Below are 18,908 nucleotides of genomic sequence, written 5' to 3' on the forward strand. Positions count from 1 at the left end.
GACAGTGGGGGGGTCAAAGCAAAGTCGGAATTCCTGACGCCGTACGGGGTATTCCGCAAGATATCAACAACACGGGTATGAGAATCTGAGTAAGACGGTGAGATTGTACGATTCCTCGTTCAAGATTCGCTGCCTCAGTTTCCCCGGCCACTGTCTCTGATGCCTACAAGTTTCAAGCCAATGCTGGTCGACTAGGTTCAGACCTAGTTGCCCACCTTCCTAACTAATTATGCCAAGGTCATGTATCTCATTTGATGACAGACACATGACTCCATCTGCTTCAACCTGTGTTAGTATGGCGGTGGAGGACAACCTCTTCAATGACATTTGCATGGTGCTCAACTTGGTTTGGTCCTTGCTGGCATCAGATACTAGACTCAAATCCCATCCCATGCTTATATTACCTTCCATGTTACCCACCTTGGGTAGTTGGTTGCATGCAACACTCTTTGGAGTCCCTCCCGTTTCACGGAATACGTACATGTATATGCACGGAGGAGCTTATGCGGTACCTTTTTGGTGCGTCCCGCTGGACTCGTTGGCGATCGCCGCAGCGCCAGGCGGTATATCCACTTGTTGTTGCGTTGTGCTAAAAACGAGTCTCAGCAACAGGTTATTCTTCCTATTCCTCCTTCTTGTGGTGAAACATTGGGAAAGCACAGCAATGTAACTGAGGTGGTTATCAGCTTGGCTTTTCCCGATTCGGAAATCGCCGTGCACAGCATTCACTCGTGGGAGTCTTGGCTGTCCTGGGATATTCCGGAGGGGTTTTGAACCTCCGTCCTTCCGTTCCCGCCTCTCCGCCCGTGAAGGGTGAAGGAAAGGAAGGGAGGAAATCCACCCGCAATTGGTTGCTGTAAGTGCAGCAAGGCAGCTTAGCACGGGAGTGATAATACTCTTCCCCATATTAAAGGCGCTTCCCCTTGAATGGGTTAACGAGAATAAACTCGAGGACTACAGCCTCGGCGGCTTGAAGTCTATTGTCTCTTTGGAATCCTCCCAGCTTCGAACCCCTCTCTCCCCCGACACCAACTACCTGTCCTAAGCCTGCAGGTCCAATGCACAGTAGCGCTTGAACTCGTTTCTCTTCCCTTTGACCTACCTACCTGTCCTGGATATCGTCCTGCTGCACGCCGAGCGAGTGCTCGTCGAACACACCTTGTTTGGTCTTTCAAACACACCGACGCATCATACCTTACCTTAGGTACCGGCACATTCATTACACCAAAGCTGCCGCCCAAAATGGGCGAGCCAATGGCGCTGTCAGCGTCTGACGTCGTGCTTGCAGAGGGGACACCAGAGCAGCGGCAGCTGGCCTGGCAGCTCAACGGGGTTTCGTGGGCACCGCCAATGCCGATTGACACGTATGTCGCGCGCGAGGAGCAGCTCTCTCAACACGAGCTCTGCAGGGACGGGCGGTGCAAGTACTGGGTCATCTACCTCAAAGGCTACCCGCGGCAGATCATCGCCAGCTGCGAGACGACGCGCAAGACGGTTCTCATCGCCAGGGACGGGGTCTCGAGAAAGGGACATGGCTACGCCATTGCCAGCGTCTACACCAACCCGGCCTACCGCAGGCTGGGCATGGCTGCCTTCCTCCTTCGCCGCGTCCAGGAGCAGATGGACCTGGACAGCGACTTCAGCGTCCTGTACAGCGACATTGGCAGGAGCTACTACTCGAGCCTCGGGTGGCGCGTGTTTCCCAGCTACCAGGTCACTCTCAGCCTAGTGGGCCGCGCCGCGCCGCCATCACCCACCACTGCCACATCGTCACCACCGCCGTCGCCGCCTGTCCCCTTCCAGCATAGCCAGCCGGCGCGGACGCGGCATCTGAAGCTTGAAGATCTGCCGGCACTGTGCGAGCAAGACGAGACTTACCTCGCGCAGCAGTTCGCTGCACTCCCGTCGGGCGACGGCATGACGCACGTAGCCTTCTCGCCGAGCTTTGCGCAGATCTCCTGGCAGCTCACGCGCGCCGGGTTCATGGCCGAGCGGCTGTTTGGCGGGAAGGCGGTGCCGAACAAGGGCGCCATTACCGAGAGCGGCAGGTCGTGGCTGTACTGGCACCACGACTTCCGCGAGCGCAAGTTAAAAGTGCTGCGCATCGTCTCGCTGCTGGACGAGGCCACCGCCGAGCAGCAGCGCATCGTCGACAACAAGGTCCTCCTGGAGGCGGCGCTGGCCGAGGCTAGCGCGTGGGGCCTGCCCAGCGTTCTCGTTTGGGACCCAGACGAGCACACCACGCTTGGCTGCAAGGCAGCCGGCAACACGCACCCGGAAGACGTCAAGATCGTCTTTGACGAGCGCAAGGACAAGAGCGTACCGAGCTTTCGCTGGGCGAGGGGCGAGGACTCGCGACAGACCGTGTGGGAGGACAGTTTCTATTACTGCTGGTGCTAACGCCTTTTTCTTTTTTTGGTTGGGATGTGGCGTTTACCTAGCATTGTGTACTTTTTTGCCCTTTTCTTTAATACTTTTCCATCATGTGTTCGTATTTGTCTCCAATTTTACCGTTACAGCATGATCTCGTGTCATTTCTTTGCAACCCGAAGGGAGCCGCATCTTTGCCATGGTTGTGTACAGAACTCTTTATGGATTTATCATGTCATTGTGCAAAGTACCGGCGCAGATGTTCGGCCCCCTGGCTAATATACTCGTAGTTTTTTATTTTTAAAAGGCGCTCAAGAGATGCTCGCCAACCTTGCTTGTTCTACGTACTTACCTGACAAGAGAGTTGGATTCTCTGAAAAAAAAGTCGCCACGTATCTCATTTACCAAAGACGGGATGTTTCAGGTCATTCTTAGGCGTACTTGCCAAGGTCAGAGCAGAAATCTTTTGTCTGTTACTGGTATTTAGGACTGTAACAATGGAATCACGCTACGTACTAATATTCAGGCCAAATTGAGTCGAGTGGAAGAACTAGTGGCAGGTGGAGAGGGAGGCGATAAGAAAAATGTCCACCTTATCCTTAAGTATGTACCTGACTTTACTTACGTTCGGACAAACATGGAACCTAGAACCTGGAACCTAAGGCATGTAGGTAAGGTAAATTCGGCGTACAAAAACTCATTTCTTGTCGCGTATTCAGGCTTCTCGACATTCACGTCTCCGGTAAACAACTTAACACAGAAAGCAAGTTTATTCCCTTCCGTCTGACAAGCTAAATAAATGGGCTTGGCCTTTGGTTGCAACCTGGCCCCCCAAAGTTTTTAGAAGAATAAAGATCTTCGCAAATGCGGCAGTTCGTCGGGGGATTTTCTTGACAGCATCCACACTACAGTCGTGGTATAGAGACTTGCTCACTTGTTGTGACACCAGCGCCTTTTCGAGCCGCTGGAGTTGGTCGGGTCGAATACCATCTCTAAACTTATGCAAGGCGGGCTCCCCATGTTCGCAGTCGACCTCTTTCGCTACGCACTCAGCGGTACAGCGAGTGTGCTTTCCCTTGTGTTCAATTACGGCGGCCCGTAGCATCTGAGAATCCAATTCCAAAACCACCGTCCCGCTCTGCCCAGGAAAAGGAGAGGGCTTGAGGACCCGTCTGTGAGCGGAAATCAGCTACGGCTCAAACCTGGGAGTCCAGATGACGCAACTAAAAAGAGAAGTGGTCCTGTTAGGGGGTTTGCATCGGGCCATACATAACCGACAGCTCTACGGGATGGATTATTAGTAGTTGTATTTGGGTATCAGGAGAGAGGTAGGTAAGGTAGCGACTTACAGGACAGCTGTCTCTGGGTCGATGTAATTGCCGCCTATCTCATTTGGGGATAGCTTTTCTAACCATTTCCTGTAGTTGCTGTAAATGGAGACGGACACGCGTGCAGCCACGGTGGTGGAGCCAAGGTCCGACAATCCTGGATGCGAGGTTTTGAGAGTGAGGGTATCACGGGAGCCCTGACGGCGAACGTAATTGGCAGAAACGGTCCTCACAAAGATGGGGGCACAGCAGACCCATCGCTACGGCTATCTCATCGCCGACGCAGTGGTGGAGATTGCCACGCCAGGCATTTACTGATTACTCGTAAATTAACTAGCTCTAATAAGCTTGGCCTCAGCGTATTCTCAATTTAATATCCCTTTTTGTTGGAATGACAAGGTCATTCGTTCCATAGTCACTGCAGTAACCGATGCGAATGGGGTGGCTGTGGTGGCTGTATTCTGGTCTTGCTCTTCTCAAAAGGGTCACGAACTACGGGGACAGGATACGGGTTGGAATTGGCGATGCCGGAGGTCACGTGAGGAGCGCGCTGGTCAGCCACTGGGGCTGTGCAGCCTGTTGACCAATCACGTGCGACTACATCCTCTGATTGACTGGTAGTTCCCACACTTTTAGTTCAGTATTTTTACTTAAAACAGGGTCTTTACTTGGAATTTTTAAGATAATTTTCTCAGAAAGAATTAAAGGGAATTGTCCGAGTGTTTCCTAAAATATAGTCTACTTTATTTAGTACTTAGTACAAAAGGTTTAAATATTTTAATATCTGGGAAACTTTGAAATAATAAATATTATGGAATTGTAGGGGGCCGAAGGACCTCGTTTTTGTTGCGCCGCCGCCGCCGCCGCTGGCTTGCTTGTCGTGATACTAGTGAAGGGCTAGGTGAGCGGTCCATGGAGACTAGTACAGCTGTCCTGCTGATTGCTAATTGCGGTGGCAGCCGAAAATATCGAAACTGTAAGCGATTGCCCGTTGTCTGAGGTCCTGGACGCGTGCGTTTGGAAGCAGCGCCGGCCCGGCGATGCTTGGTACTGAAGGGATCTTGGCATCTGAGGGCGGCGCTGAACTGGCGATGCTTGGTGCCGAAGGGGGGCAACGGCCCTTTCTCCTGGGAGTCCTGGTAAGCAGCACTTATCGTGGGGTGGGTCTTGGCCCTGCGATTGCGCCGATTGCATGTAATTGGCGGTAGGATTGCTAGCGCCGCAGAGAATGGGAATTTATCGACGGTGGACGCTTTTCCTAATTAGTTATCCCTGCAATTGCACTACTTGAAGCTATATCGAGTACTCCTCTTTTTTTTAACTACTTCTAGCGATGCCGTTGGCGCTGGCGGCGTCGGCGGAGTAGGTCAACTAGCTTGTTAAGGCTCTGGCCGCCTCGTAGAGCCTCCAGCTCTCGGATGGCCTCCTTTTCACTCCTCCCACGAGCGATGAGGGCTCTGAGGGCATCCCAAACTACCTTACGGCGGCAAAACTGCACAGTCATAGTTTTACCCGGCCGCCAGCGAGAGCTGTACTGCTCTTCAAGACTCTCAATGGGCGGCCCGCCGGCTACGCCTTCCTTCCACTCACGCCATACGTCCGTTACTGTATAGACCTTTGGGAGGCAGTTGACGATAGGGATTCCTGATGCTATTGTAGGCAAAGGTGCTGGTTCCGGCACTGGCGTGATTGCTGTCGTGGTAGTGTTGCCTAAGTAGCCAGTCATAACAATCTGGGTATTGAATAGCCGGTCAAGTTGTTGCTGTTGTGTGGCGAGCTGGCTAGCTAACTCGCTAGCTAGGCGGCTATGTAGTTGATGAGTGTTATGCAAGATTGCGCTACGTGTGCTCTCGACCAGGCTGTAGAGCTCTGGGAGAACCCGCTTAACAAGTAGCGATGCCGGCTCCTCTGTATCGTCAATGCTAGCTTGGACCCTCTCTGCGAATGCAGCCCAGTCGGGGCCGCGAAAGGGGGCATATAAGAAGAAGGGTAGTGTAGGGAACTGCGGTTGCAAGGCAGCTAAGTCTTGTAGGAGCACGATCCGTAGGCGCCGTAGGAGCTTGAGGAAGCCATCACCAGCAAGGTCGTCGTCGTCAAGGCCGCCCTCACTCCACCGCTTACGACGTGCGCGCGCCTCAAAGCGCTGCTCCCACCCCTCGATCCACGGCCAGAGCTGCCTCTGCAGAGCGGCCGGCGGCTCGTGTACGGCGCGCTTAAGGAAATAGTCGCCAGAAGTCCCTGAGAAGCCGGCTACAATACGCATAGACTGCCGGGGCAGGTGAGTCAGGTACGCCTTGCACAGCACGCTCGCATTCCAACGCCCTGCCTGCGAGATCTGCGTAAGCGATGTGCCGTGCGTCTCAGTCTCTTGTGCGCCGGCGCGTCGCGGTAGATGGGTCTTCTTCTTGGCCGTCAAACCGACGGCGCCAAAGACCCTCCACGTCTCTTCGAGCTGCGTGCGGTAGGAGAGCTCTTGCATGCGGTCGGAGCCCACGAGGACCTTGATATTATACCACTCTTGGCGGTGGCGGAAGGTCGGCGCCGGCTCGCCGGCGATATGCCAGCGCCAGAAGAGGAGCTGCGCGAGGGCGCCCTGCGTACAGAGGAGCGGGTCTCGGTGGCGGAGCGCGCCCATAAACTCCTTCTTCGCCGTCTTGTTCATCTTGCCATCTTGCAGCAGCGCTACGAGGCACCCACACGGTGTAGGGCCCTCCGTGAGAGGGTAGTCCAGTAAGGATAGATCGGCCAGCTCCATCTTCCGGCGGTTCTCCCCGCGTAAGAGGTAGTAATGACCAAAAAGTAGATCCACACGCGTGCGGAAGTTCTGTGGCACGGCGGCCGATGTGCTGAGCAAGTGGTTCTGAGTAGCGGACCACTCTGCGGCAGAATAGCCCGCTTGGATGCCCTCGCTGCTGCGGTCCTTGAAGGTGGTGCGGTCAATACGTGAGCGCTGCCGGCTCCGCTGCTCGAGGAAGCCGCGTACAGCACTGCTGCGAGGGTTCTCGAGGTTCTTACTACCGTGCGCGACCTGGAGCCGCCATAGCTCCATGACCGCTGCGATGTAGGCGTCAAGGGTAGCTCTGGTCAAGGGAGCACCTTCTTCGGTATCGACGTCTTCCGGCGGCTCGTAGTCTTCTTGGTCGTCGCAGAGGATCTGGACGGCCTCGGCTAGTGGCACGCGCAGCGCCTCGGCTAGGATTTCGGCTTTAGCGACGGAGCTCTCCTTAGCAGGGCTGGCCGCCCCGGTATCCCCGGTATCTGTACTGTATGCCGCCTGCTTGGCCGGGCGTCGCCCCCGTACGGCGACGCGGCGGTGGAGGAGGTCCTCGCTGAGCCAGGCAGCCAGCTTGTCTGGGGTAACGAGCTCTCCGTCTGGCCACGCCGAGAGCACGCCGTCAGGACCGGGGCGCGGCGTCAAGCACCACTCTCTCCACTGCTTCTGCTTCGATGCGTAGCTGCGCATCGTATTCTGTGGTTGCTCGTCTCTCTTGGCTTGTAGGCCAGCCGTACGAGCAGTGCGCGCGCGCTCATCGGCAGCAGCGTACGCGATGTCAACCGCCGTAGGTAAGCCGGCCGGTTGCGGGGGGAAGGCCTGCGCAGCCCCCCCTGCCCCTGCACCGGTGCGACGCGTGCCAGCCATGTGGCGCGCGTGTGCGCTCTCTTTATCGCCGGTCAGGAAATAGTAAGAGTAATAAAATAAAATAAAATAAAATGAGGGCGGCGCGAGGGCCTGGGATGAGGGGTAAGACGCGCCGTAGGGGGCAGGTAGGCAGGTAGGTAGGTAGGTAGGTAGGTAGGTAGGTAGGTAGGTAGGTAGGTAGGTAGGTAGGTAGGTAGGTGGGTGGGTAGGTAGGTGGGTGGGTAGGCATGCGAAGCGAACGAGATAAGTCGGTCAACTTACCGCGAGGGGCTTATCGCGGGCGCGAGGGCGGATTGCGCGGCAATCCGGCCAGCTGTGGTAAGCTGCCGGATGCGGCCTAGCGGCTGCGGGGCAATTGCGCAGACCGCCGATAAGCCCGAGCAGGCTTCTTTTCAGTAGCCTGTCTCAGGCTAAGTCCGCCTTGCCCATCTCCGTATTACGTGTATGGTGAATCGAATCTGAAGATAGCGTTCATCTTTCTCTGCAACGGGCAGGCTCCAAACGGCGGTGGAATGTGAACGGCGGGCCAATCACAGTCCAATTCGAAAATGGCGCCACATCTCCTGCCCCTAAACACGATCGCGGCTGCGGGCGCCCGCGACCCATCGCTGCTCTCCCCATCCGAGTACGATGGCGACGCCGCGTCCATCCGCAGCGACCAGGACACGGACAGCGACGACGATGAACGCCAGCTCCGCGCGCGCAACAGCCGCGAGCTCCGCGCTCACGACAGGCTTGTCTTGATGGAGGAGGAAGAGCTGGACCAGTTGGTGACCGAGACGCGGAGGAGACAGGAGCGAGAACGGCGCGGCTCCAACTTGCCCATCCCAAATCCCCTGCGGCTGTTTGCCCGGCGCGGGAGCGATGCATCCGTATCGAGGTCCAGGAGCCCTTCTGCCCAGCCTACGCCCCTCAACCTGCCCGCCGGCCTCGTCTCGGAGAAGAGAAGCCTGAGAAAGGCGAGGCGGAAAGCCAAGAGGGAGCGGATATTGGCCGATGCGCAGCACGGCGAAGATGGCGAGCTGATGTTCGAGATGGAGGAAGGAGGCATGAAAGACGGGAGCTCCACGGGCGATAGCAGCGGCCGAGACGACAGCGACGAGGTCGACAGGAGGGGGCTGCTGCAGCTGGCGGATACCAAGTCCAAGCGGAAACGGAACTGGTGCCGCTGGCTCCTGGTGTATTCGCTGGTTGCCGTAGCCTTTGCTATCCTTGTCCTGTTGGCGTGGAAGCTGTCGATGGGGCGGAAGAAGAGGCCAGTCGGCAGCGGGCAGCTGGTGAGCAACGGCACGGCAATGTTCGCGCCGACCACTATTTTGATCAGCCTGGATGGGTTCCGCGCCGACTTTCTCAACAGGGGGCTGACACCGAGGCTGAACGCCTTCGTCAAAGAAGGCGTCTCGCCGCTCTACATGCTGCCCTCGTTCCCCAGCGTCACCTTCCCAAACCACTACACCCTTGCCACAGGCCTGTATCCAGAATCGCACGGCGTTGTAGGGAATGCCTTCTGGGACCCTGCTCTGCAGGAGGAGTTTTTCTATACGGACGCCTCACGAAGTCTTGACCCCAAGTGGTGGGGGGGTGAGCCCTTCTGGGTCACTGCCCAGCGTCAGGGGCTTAAGACTGCCATCCACATGTGGCCCGGCAGTGAGGCACATATCCTCAGCACCGAGCCAACGTACATGGACCAGTACAACGGAAAAGAGAAGCTCGCGAGAAAGGTTGACAGAATTCTCGACTTCTTGGATATGCCGGATTCCGAACGTCCTCAGATTATTGCGGCATATGTGCCAAATGTCGACTCGGACGGGCACAAATACGGACCTAATAGCACCGAAATCAGGTCCACCATCCAGAAGATCGATAACATGCTGGACAAGATCTTCCAGGGACTCGAGGATCGGCACTTGACCGGCATCGTCAATGTCATTGTAGTATCGGACCATGGCATGGCAACGACGGACATCTCCCGGCTTGTCCAGCTGGAGGACCTAGTAGACCTCGAGAAGATTGATCACACAGACGGCTGGCCGCTTGTTGGGTTGCGGCCCAAGAACCCAGCCGAGCTTCAGAGCATCTACAACGGCCTGGTCGAGAAGACCAAGTCAAACCCAGGTCTCGATATATACCTTCGGGACGTCAACATGCCCGAACGGTACCACTTCTCCAAAAACGAGCGCATTGCACCTCTGTGGATTGTGCCCAAGACTGGCTGGGCCCTGGTGAAAATGGCCGAGATGAACCTAAAGGAAGCAAAGACCAAGGGGGTGATTTATCATCCTCGAGGGCTCCACGGCTACGACCACGAGCACCCATTGATGCGAGCCATTTTTGTGGCCCGAGGCCCGGCTTTCCCGCACCAGCCCAATAGCCGGGTCGACAATTTCCGTAAGTACACATGCCGCCTCTAACCAAGCCCCCGCTTGGGTTTTGCTGGGCGTAATCTAACCTTCGAAATTTGTTTTAGAAAACATTGAGGTCTACAACATGCTCTGCGATTCTGTTGGCATTGAGCCCGCGCAGAACAACGGAACCCTCCGGCTCCCCCTGACGCCGATCGGGCTCCACAGCGGCGATAACCCAGGCACGGAATCGAACAGTCCCCCCGATCCCGTGGTGGCTACGACTACAGCTGCTAGTAGTAGCAGTACCATTACTGCTGGTAGTCAGACTTCTACTTCCTCGCCCGTAAAATCCATTGTGGTCGATCCGGTTGTAACGACGGCAACGGTGGCTGAGTCAAGCAGCTCTCCCGCTTCTACCGCCACGCCGAACACGATCGGCGTGGACTTGCCGAAGCCTGAGCCCACAGAGCACCCGTCTGGCGGAGAGGACGATCCGGGAGTTGACGGCGGCGAGGACACTGACGAGGACGTTGGCAACAAGAGTTTTTGGGATTGGATCACGGACAAGGTGGATAAAATATGGGGCAAAATTTCGGGGTCCAAGTCGAGCGACTCCTCGAGCGATCAGGAGACTTCTCAATAACAGGAAGCGCCGAGGCAGATCAAGCCTGTGTAAGTAAGATATGTAGGAGTTATTTCATGGGCCTGTGTTAGAGAGTGTCTTTTTTTTAGCGTCAAGGGTGGGAACGGCAAGGCGCACTGGCTGCTACTCTGCATTTCGAATAGCATGGTAATACAAAGAAAGCAAGGATTTTGGGGAAATAGCTATTGATTTGTGGAAGTCATGATTACTTGACCTCAAAGGTGTGTATGTGTTGCCACTGTACCTCGGTCAGCGCGGAGATACGAAGTATCGCTGGCAAACCCGTTTTTCCCCCTTTTGTGGGAGTGGTGCACAAGAATGGACGGACACACGATTGAACACGACAGGAAATGCACGGCTCGGTATATCACATGGTCCGAACCTTGGGGTATATCTAGATGTAAGGGCGCACTGGAGGGGGGAAGGGATGGGGATGGGGAAGGTGAGACACGGGGAAAAAAAAGTACTTTCGGCTTTTTGAGAGGTTGAAATCCGCTCTCATTTTGTGTTTGTGTCATCAACACACAAGCTATGGCAGCAGCAACAAAAGTGCCGTTTATGTGAGTTTTTTGTCTTCGGAGATCTAAGATCTAGGCGACAAAAAGCCCCCCGGCTCTTTTGTTTCGCGAAACAACAGATTCACATTAGGTATTCGGAATTCAGCCCCCCTAGCCTGGGCTAGATTTGGGCCGTGGGGATTTTTTTTGTCTTTGCTTTTTCTTTTAAGCTTCAATTTTTTTTGACTTGCTTTCTTTGCTTTCCCCCCCCTTTTATCAAGAGCCTGCCCCTAGGTCTCTCTCCTGCTCTTTGTTGGGATTCCTGCCGAAACTCCTTACCAACAGAAGGCTTGGTCTACAAAACGATTGGCTTGGCCTGGAGGGAGCTCGAAGGTGTCCGACGGTCATCCTTTTTCCTCAATTAGGTGAGGAGGATTGGAAATGGAATCCCGTGCTGCTCCCGGCCCCGGAAGCCACAGACAAGTTAAATCCGGAGGGGAAGAGAAAAAGAAAGTCAGAAACAAGAGTTCCATATTCTACGGGAGGTTTCGCTCCTTTTCCCGATCTCACGGATACCGTCTGCCGAACGTCCGCCCTTTCCCGCTCGGCGAGACAACTTGATTTTTTTCTCTCTCGCGCAACACGAGAAAGTAAGAAAAAAGAATGCTGGCAATATGAAACGAAACACATTGCGCAACAATGCCCAATCCAAGGCTGCAGCCTGCCGAGTGCATCCCGCTTGCTCGCTCGCCCGAGTTGTTGCTCGCTGCTCGCTGCTCGGTGCCCAGGTTAGGTAGGTAGGTACGCCCAATTTACATTGTCCAATGTGTTTGCATTCTCTTTTTTGCTTGCTCCTAGCTTTTGTAAGGTAGGTAGGTACGGATAAGTGGTTTCTTCGTAAATGTTGTCGAGCCCGGACGACTGCGGCTGTCGGCCTCCGAGTTCCTTCCACGCTGCTCAACAAAGTCCTTATTTTCCTCTAACACCACAAGACAATAGCACCGCAATTGCTCCCCCTCAAAGCCTGACCTCAGGTCTCCAACCCCGTATGCAGTGTATCTGCCGCACTGTAACGAAATGTGGAACCCGCGACAACAAAGTGTCGCTGACTTGACCTAGGGAAATAAGTTGCTTCTTATCCTTTAGTAAGTCAGGTTAAGGAAGGCACTTGGGTTGAGATGCTTCTAGCAAACGTTATTGTCTTTTTAGGCTCTTACCAGCCTTTGGCACGTGAAGCTTGGCCGGCCTCCGTGTTAATGTTCGCTTAGCTGAAAGATGACAATTCAATTGTACTCAGTACATAGGTGCTTACCTTAAGTTGTGGAGCAAACTGAAGGTTTCCGTATGATGGAACTACGTTGTTTCTTAGTCCTTGGCTATCACAGCTTCTCCGTGCAGTTCAGTCCTTGAATGACAGTCGTTGGCGTAATACTTGGGAAGAATCAGGATCATGATGAATAAATCAGCTAAGAAAAGCGTTTGCCAGACACTCCAAGCAGGGTGATAGGCCTCTAAGATTCTATATTAGTAGAGGCTCTAAGACCTGCCGGCTCCCTTTGAGAAACTCGGTGAGGGCGAACCGTAAGGTACAATCTTGGCCTTCAACGTCTTAAAAAGTCCCGCACAGACAAAATATTTAGGGATTGGACTGTGCTTCTTGTAACGTAACTTCCCTAATGACCGCCTTCAGATGGCCGACCAGCGAGTGTAAGAGCTCGAAGGTTTTTAAACACCCAGAGGCATTGGAGGCTAATTGTAGATTCTTTCGGAAATAGGCGTATTTGTCGAGTTAATCCGCACCGATTGGGCTTGGGATAATAAATGGGATGCAGCACCCTGATGGCGCTGTTTCGCTTTCCACCAAGCCTGGCTCGTCCCGTCATCGCAAGCGACAGGGGGTGGCCAGCCTGCTGGGATGGTCAGTGACAGCAAAGGCGGAAAGGCTTGGGGATCTTTCTAGGTTCATGCTGCGTCCTAACTGTGCCGGGGCGTGGGGGACCAGGGGCAGCGCTGGGGCTGGACTCGGCCACCGTGCGGGCTCCCAGAGTCGAAACCTATTATCCCACCACCCGACAAAACCGGGCACAATTTAAACGCACCTCACAAGGCCGCGCTGGTGAGCTCAGAATGACGTCTGGCTCCGGATGAAACTTTTGTTTGTTGTCAGACCCCGCTAGTTGCGACCTGCCTACCCAAACTCAGGTCAGTTAGAGCTGGAACGGAAGACGGTCCGTGGAATGTAACCCGTACTGACTTCATCCACTTCTCAGCTGTAGGAAGGTGCACTAGAGACTTTCCCACTGTGCTGCAACATTGCCTTTTTGAGAACGTGCACGCCTGGAGCCTCGCCTCTGCACTTTTACTCGATCGGATACGGAATAATCCTAGGCAAGAAACGACACACAACAGCCCCACCGCGCACAGGCTTTCAAACCCCAGATTGCCTTCACAAGAGCCAACCTAGGTATTGTGCTGCACGTGTATGATATCTATTGTTCTCGTTCTCTGTAAGGCTGCCGTGACTGCGGTCTGCCTGTGTTGGAACCAGGGTACCGCCGATTTTCCGAATTCTAAACCATCCTGGCCAATGCGACGACAGCCAACACGAGCATGGCATCCTCCGCAACCATAAATCCCCGAGTGCCTACTACTCCCTTCGTCGTCGATTCCGCCCTGGTAAGCCAGCTAGAGGATGATTTAACCATCCAGCGCGCCGTTTTGGCATCCCTTGAGGACGTACCACAATCCCCGGACTTGATCCAGCAGATATCGTCGACAAAATCCGCCATCGTGTCGATCCAGCACCGCCTCGCCGAAGCTCGCCGCGGCCAACCCGCAGGTAAGACCGAATCTCTCCCTTTGTCCCTTCCATGACACTCTTTGTGACCGATGCTGCTTTGTGACCGATGCTGCTTGCGCTGTTCGTGCTGCTGACTGTTCTATAGTCCCTGCCTCTGCCGCGCCTGCGACTATGGACCTTTCACGTTCGCATGGGTCAGACCCCTTCAGAGGTATGGCTCAGATCGAACCCCCACCCCCCCTCCCTGAGCAACAAAGCTCCATGTACCAGAAGGCTGACACCTTTTCCTCTGTCTGCCTCAGCCCTCAACCACAACACCCGAACATCAACCCCGTCAGGCATGTCGTCCCTGAGCGGCTCAAGTCCCGCAATAGGGCATGCGACGGGCTCAGCCATCCCCTCGTTGAGGAAGCGTTCCTTTGGCAGCTCCCACCTCGAGGTTGGGAATCTTGGAGGGTCCGAGAACAAGTCTCGACGGACTACTCCGAGCCCAGGCGATACAGGGCATTCGACTCCTTCGAGTAACTTTATGGATTCTGATCAAGATTTTGGCGACGTGGATATTATCGACCTGACCGAGTATGATTATCCGTTTCATGCTAGTCCCATGGTTTCCACAACATCCAAGGCTAATCTAAACGCTTCAGGGATAACGACGAATGGCGCGTGACGATTAAACGACAGAGGGAGGAAGAGGAGCGTCTCAATCGTATCAAGGAAGAGCGCGATAGAGATGAAGCTGTTGCGAGACGGCTGGCCGAGAGCCCGTCACATGCAAGCTCTGGCCTTTCGCAACATTCCACCCCCTCTCGTTCCAACGCCTTTGACCGAATTCTCGGTCGCTCGTCCCAGCAAAGTTCATTATTGGGCCAGGGAAACGCATTCACAAACAGGCTGGACTCTGGCTTGACGCGTTCAGCAATCGAGGATGAACCAATTGCTGTTCTTGCTAGTAGTTTGTCTTCTGACTATTTCCAGGGAATGACGAATGTAAAGCACGAGCCGATCTCACAGGGAAGGAACTGGGTCCCGGGAGCGTTCGTGGACGACGATGACGACGATGACGATCGTGTAGCTAAGAGCTCAGTCTTGGTCAACCGGCCCCGTCCCTTGACATCCCTATCTCATCACGGTATACCGCCAAACCTTGCGTTACCCCCGCCGCCAGGCGCTTTCGGGTCCAGCGATACCCAGCGGTATGCCACAGGATTGCCTCCTATTGAGTTCGTCCGCCAGAATGCTATGGTGAAGCATGAACCGGTCTACCCTCCGCTTGGGTCCAGCAGTCAGTATGGAAGTAATAGGAATCTTCAGCTACCTGGCTCGCAATTCTTCAACCCATACGGCTCTACTGTCAAAAACGAGCATCAAAACCCCTATGGCTCTGCTGTCAAAAACGAGCATCAAAACCCCTATGGCTCTGCTGTCAAAAACGAGCATCAAAACCCCTATGGCTCTGCTGTCACAAAGGAGTATCAAAACCCACTCGCAAGCGCGGGCTATTACGGAGATGGGTCGTCGACTAGGCCTTACGCTGCCTTTGACATGTATAATCCCTCCCTTTCTAACACCATCAGCCAAGTCAACAACTATGATTTCAACGCCTTGACAGATGGGTTTGGAAATCCGCTGGATTCTCGCCTTGTTAATTTCCTGGATGACTATGTCAACGATCCTCGCAAAACCGAGGACGAGATACACCAGCTCTTGTCAAATATTCGACCCGACATGGATATCCCCGAAGAAGAGCGAGGCGAGACTCCCGAAGCTCTCAAATACCCCCTTTACCCGCATCAACAACTTGCCATCAAGTGGATGTCGGAGATGGAGGAGGGGTCGAACAAAGGCGGAATCCTAGCCGACGACATGGGCCTTGGAAAGACCATCTCTACCTTGGCTTTGATGGTCTCCAGGCCGTCTTTTGATAATATCAAGGTACGTAGAACCCGACCTCGTCAAAGCCCCCAGGACGGCAATGCTGACTCTTTTCAAGACCAACCTGATAATAGGACCTGTCGCGTTAATCAAGCAATGGGAGCAAGAGATAAAGAAGAAGCTGAAAGGCTCGCACAAGCTCAGTGTCTTCCTGCTACACCAAAAGAAGGAAGTCCCGTTTTCCACCTTGAAAGGCTACGATGTCGTACTCACAACCTTTGGATCGATCGCTTCGGAGTGGAAAAAGTTCAACAAGCATATTGAGCAGAGACAGTCGTTGGCGGGATATCAAACCTTGATGGACGAAGAGCTGCACAAAAAGTGCCCCCTACTTCACCCAAAGAGCAAATTCTACCGTGTCATACTTGATGAAGCTCAGTGTATCAAGAACAAGGACACCCAGTCTTCTCGAGGTGTTTCCCAAATCGCATCTACCTACCGATGGTGTCTTACTGGCACCCCGATGATGAACGGCGTGACGGAGCTATATCCATTGATCAGGTTCCTGCGGATTAAGCCGTACTGCGACCTTAAACTGTTCACGAATGTAGGTGATTCCTTTGCTGAGTTGAAGAATCGTGTGAATATACTAACTGGAAGTAGGCCTTCAAGAGTCTCGTGCCGAGGGCCAAAGCGACGGATCTGCAGAGAAGCAACGCCATGAAGCAACTGCGAATCGTTCTTAAGGCAATAATGCTCCGACGGATGAAGAACTCCAAAATTGACGGCAAGCCAATTCTGTCGCTGCCCGACAAGACCGAACATGAGGACAATGTCGTGTTCTCGAACGACGAGCAAAGCTTCTATCAGGACCTTGAGCAGAGGTCTCAAGTGATATTCAACAAGTACCTTCGCTCGGGTACTGTGGGAAAAAACTATTCCAACATTCTTGTCCTGCTGCTGCGACTTCGCCAGGCTTGCTGCCACCCCCACTTGATGGATTTTGAGTGTGTTGGTGCCAATGATGTGTCTGTAGATGATATGGTTGCCCTTGCCAAAAGCTTGGAGAGACCAGTCGTTGAGCGCATCAAGGCAATCGAGGCTTTTGAGTGCCCGATATGCTATGATGCGGTACAAGACCCTACCCTTCTATTTCCCTGCGGCCACGACACTTGTTCCGAATGTTTTGCTTCGCTCACCGATAACACGGCACAAAACAACATCAGATCGGGCAACGAAAACGGTGCTGCCAAGTGCCCGGTCTGCCGCGGGCCAGCCGAGCCCTCAAAGATTATCAACTACTCGGTCTTTCAAAAGGTGTACATGCCAGAGAAAGTTCAGTCTCTAGAAGGCACTTATGAACAGGTCGAGGAGTTGGGTGATGATGATGATGATGATGATGATGATGATGACTCTCTCACGGATACTGGCTCCAATACTGGATCTGAAGCTGACAATGACGACGACGACGACGACGATACGGAATCTCTTGGCAGTCTTAAAGATTTTATAGTTGGCGGCGATGAAGAGGACGACGACGCACAGCTTGACGCCGAGCTTGCAGCCTATGTCGAGAAGAAGAAACAGAAGAGGGCCATGAAAACGAAGAAGGCGAAACCAGCAAAGAAGCCAGTAAAGAAATCGAACAAGAACGTGTTTAGTGCGAAGTCCAAAGGCAAGGCCGCAGAGGTCAAGCCTCACATGCTAAAACATCTTCGTATCGAGGCTGGCAAGAACCAGGACGCCCGCCGGCGGTACATGCATTACCTCCGGGACAACTGGGAGGATTCTGCCAAGGTAACCGAGGTTATCGAGCTCTTAAGACATATTCAGGAGTCGGACGAGAAGACTATCATCTTCTCCCAGTGGACATCTCTACTCGATCTGATCGAGTGCCAAATCAGGTACAAGCTGGGGATCAAGTACTGCCGCTACACAGGCGGAATGACTCGGGGCCGTCGCGACGAAGCCGTTACAGACTTTACCGAGAACCCTCGTAACCGCGTTATGCTTGTATCGCTTCGGGCTGGCAATGCTGGTCTCAACTTGACAGTGGCGTCACGCGTCATCATCTGCGACCCGTTCTGGAACCCCTATGTTGAGATGCAGGCCATCGACCGGGCGCATCGCATTGGCCAGCAGCGCGAGGTCCAGGTCCACCGCATCCTGGTCAAGGAGACGGTCGAGGATCGCATCATCAAGCTGCAGGTTGAAAAACGCAACCTGGTCGATGCAGCGCTCGACGAGGGTGAGAGCAAGAACGTCGGCAGACTCAGCGAGCGGGAACTTGCCTACCTCTTTGGCGTCAACCCTAGCCGCCGTTGAGACCCGCGTGCTCATAGCCTACCTGTTTCTCCCCGGCTAGGAGTATGTTATATAGAGTTCTCCATTTTTTTCCCTTCCCCTTTTTCCTTTCTTGAGATGTCGCCCATGGCAACTACTATTAGCGTGTCCCTCATATTTTGTGGCACAAATGATTCCTTTCTGTATCTCTGCTCTCTGTTTTTTGAACAGGAACTTTTTGTACTGTATGTCACAACTGTCATGCTCTTAATGTTTGTCTATCCTGCGTGTGGGAGGTGTATGCATCATGGGGTTGGTCTTGTTGGTTCCTTTTTTTCTTCGTGGAAATCATCTCTACTGTATTTGCATTCGGAATGGCGGTACCTGGGCGATGTATCTAGATGGCTGGGCATGAAACGGCATGACCCCCTTTTCGCTTCGCGGCACAAAGAACAGGGGGAAGGTGGGAGAGGGGGAACCGGATGACGGCAGCGCGGAGGGCTGGGGGACGGGAAACTGGGAACGGGGCGGTTATGCATCCGGTGATGGCACGATGCTTTTACGGTGCACGACGGAGTTGGTGTTGCTTTTACGGCCTCGGGGGGGAAACAGATGGAAGGCTGCATACTCGGTACAGAGGGCGCTTTCCAATTTCCAGCCTCTTTCTCCTGTCGTCCATAGCCTTGTCTCAACAGTCATGACTGATGATCATATCCCACAATGAAAGCATTTACGTGCCATGCTCTTGTCGCTTGCTAAGTTCCGGTCCTTATGCTGAATTGTTTTTAATTATTTCTGTTCCGGACCGAGTATCGCTCAGTTGCATGTTGTATGGATGTGCATGTATATCATGACAGACAGACAGAGAGTGGCAGCCAAAAAGGAGAACGAAGTACGTATGCGCCGGCCAACATGATAAGTAAAAACTAATATCAAATTACGTCGCGCCTCAAAGGAAATATCTGCCGATATAATGATTATGATTATGATTATTTGCACACTCCTAGCTAGCAGCAGCAGTAAACGGAAACTCGGATTCTTTTATCTAGTCCACGTCAGGTCGGTCCAAATCTCTCCAAAAACCAGAATTGTTTCTCATCTTGCTCTCGTCTTGCTGCGACTGACCG

At 53.8% G+C, this 18,908-nt stretch overlaps 4 protein-coding genes across 4 annotated transcripts; 3 read left to right on the forward strand and 1 right to left on the reverse strand.

Annotated features, from left to right (window-relative positions):
• Window positions 1–1,242: 1,242 nt before the first annotated feature.
• Window positions 1,243–2,400, forward strand: B0T26DRAFT_657799 (uncharacterized protein; the record flags this gene model as incomplete). The annotated part of the gene is made up of 1 exon (XM_060438814.1): window positions 1,243–2,400. One exon carries the CDS (start codon window positions 1,243–1,245, stop codon window positions 2,398–2,400), a length of 1,158 nt encoding a protein of 385 aa, XP_060290420.1.
• Window positions 2,401–2,767: 367 nt separating this feature from the next.
• Window positions 2,768–3,956, reverse strand: B0T26DRAFT_681221 (uncharacterized protein; the record flags this gene model as incomplete). Its single annotated transcript, XM_060440617.1, has 7 exons — window positions 2,768–2,840; window positions 2,996–3,028; window positions 3,062–3,120; window positions 3,305–3,542; window positions 3,573–3,593; window positions 3,720–3,855; window positions 3,923–3,956. The coding sequence occupies 7 exons, from the start codon at window positions 3,954–3,956 to the stop codon at window positions 2,768–2,770; spliced, it is 594 nt and encodes a 197-aa protein (XP_060290421.1).
• A 3,805-nt stretch (window positions 3,957–7,761) lies between these two features.
• On the forward strand, window positions 7,762–10,733 carry B0T26DRAFT_839370 (alkaline-phosphatase-like protein). Its single transcript, XM_060447540.1, has 2 exons — window positions 7,762–9,726; window positions 9,806–10,733. The coding sequence occupies exons 1-2, from the start codon at window positions 7,887–7,889 to the stop codon at window positions 10,324–10,326; spliced, it is 2,361 nt and encodes a 786-aa protein (XP_060290422.1). The 5' UTR covers window positions 7,762–7,886; the 3' UTR covers window positions 10,327–10,733.
• Window positions 10,734–13,209: 2,476 nt separating this feature from the next.
• B0T26DRAFT_505484 (SNF2 family N-terminal domain-containing protein) lies at window positions 13,210–17,955 on the forward strand. Its single transcript, XM_060435387.1, has 6 exons — window positions 13,210–13,662; window positions 13,769–13,834; window positions 13,926–14,202; window positions 14,271–15,558; window positions 15,617–16,105; window positions 16,162–17,955. Exons 1-6 carry the CDS (start codon window positions 13,434–13,436, stop codon window positions 17,821–17,823), a joined length of 4,011 nt encoding a protein of 1,336 aa, XP_060290423.1. The 5' UTR covers window positions 13,210–13,433; the 3' UTR covers window positions 17,824–17,955.
• The last annotated feature ends 953 nt before the right edge of the window (window positions 17,956–18,908 follow it).

This window comes from Lasiosphaeria miniovina (assembly GCF_030549165.1).
Source record: "Lasiosphaeria miniovina strain SMH2392-1A chromosome Unknown B0T26scaffold_8, whole genome shotgun sequence".
Classification (NCBI taxonomy): domain Eukaryota; kingdom Fungi; phylum Ascomycota; class Sordariomycetes; order Sordariales; family Lasiosphaeriaceae; genus Lasiosphaeria; species Lasiosphaeria miniovina.

Coding starts and splice junctions, on each gene's coding strand:
- B0T26DRAFT_839370 (XM_060447540.1), top strand. CDS start 7,887: ATGGCGCCACATCTCCTGCCCCTAAACACGATCGCGGCTGCGGGCGCC. Junction 9,727..9,805: donor TAGCCGGGTCGACAATTTCC/GTAAGTACACAT, acceptor AATTTGTTTTAG/AAAACATTGAGGTCTACAAC.
- B0T26DRAFT_505484 (XM_060435387.1), top strand. CDS start 13,434: ATGGCATCCTCCGCAACCATAAATCCCCGAGTGCCTACTACTCCCTTC. Junction 13,835..13,925: donor TGGGTCAGACCCCTTCAGAG/GTATGGCTCAGA, acceptor TGTCTGCCTCAG/CCCTCAACCACAACACCCGA. Junction 16,106..16,161: donor ACCTTAAACTGTTCACGAAT/GTAGGTGATTCC, acceptor AACTGGAAGTAG/GCCTTCAAGAGTCTCGTGCC.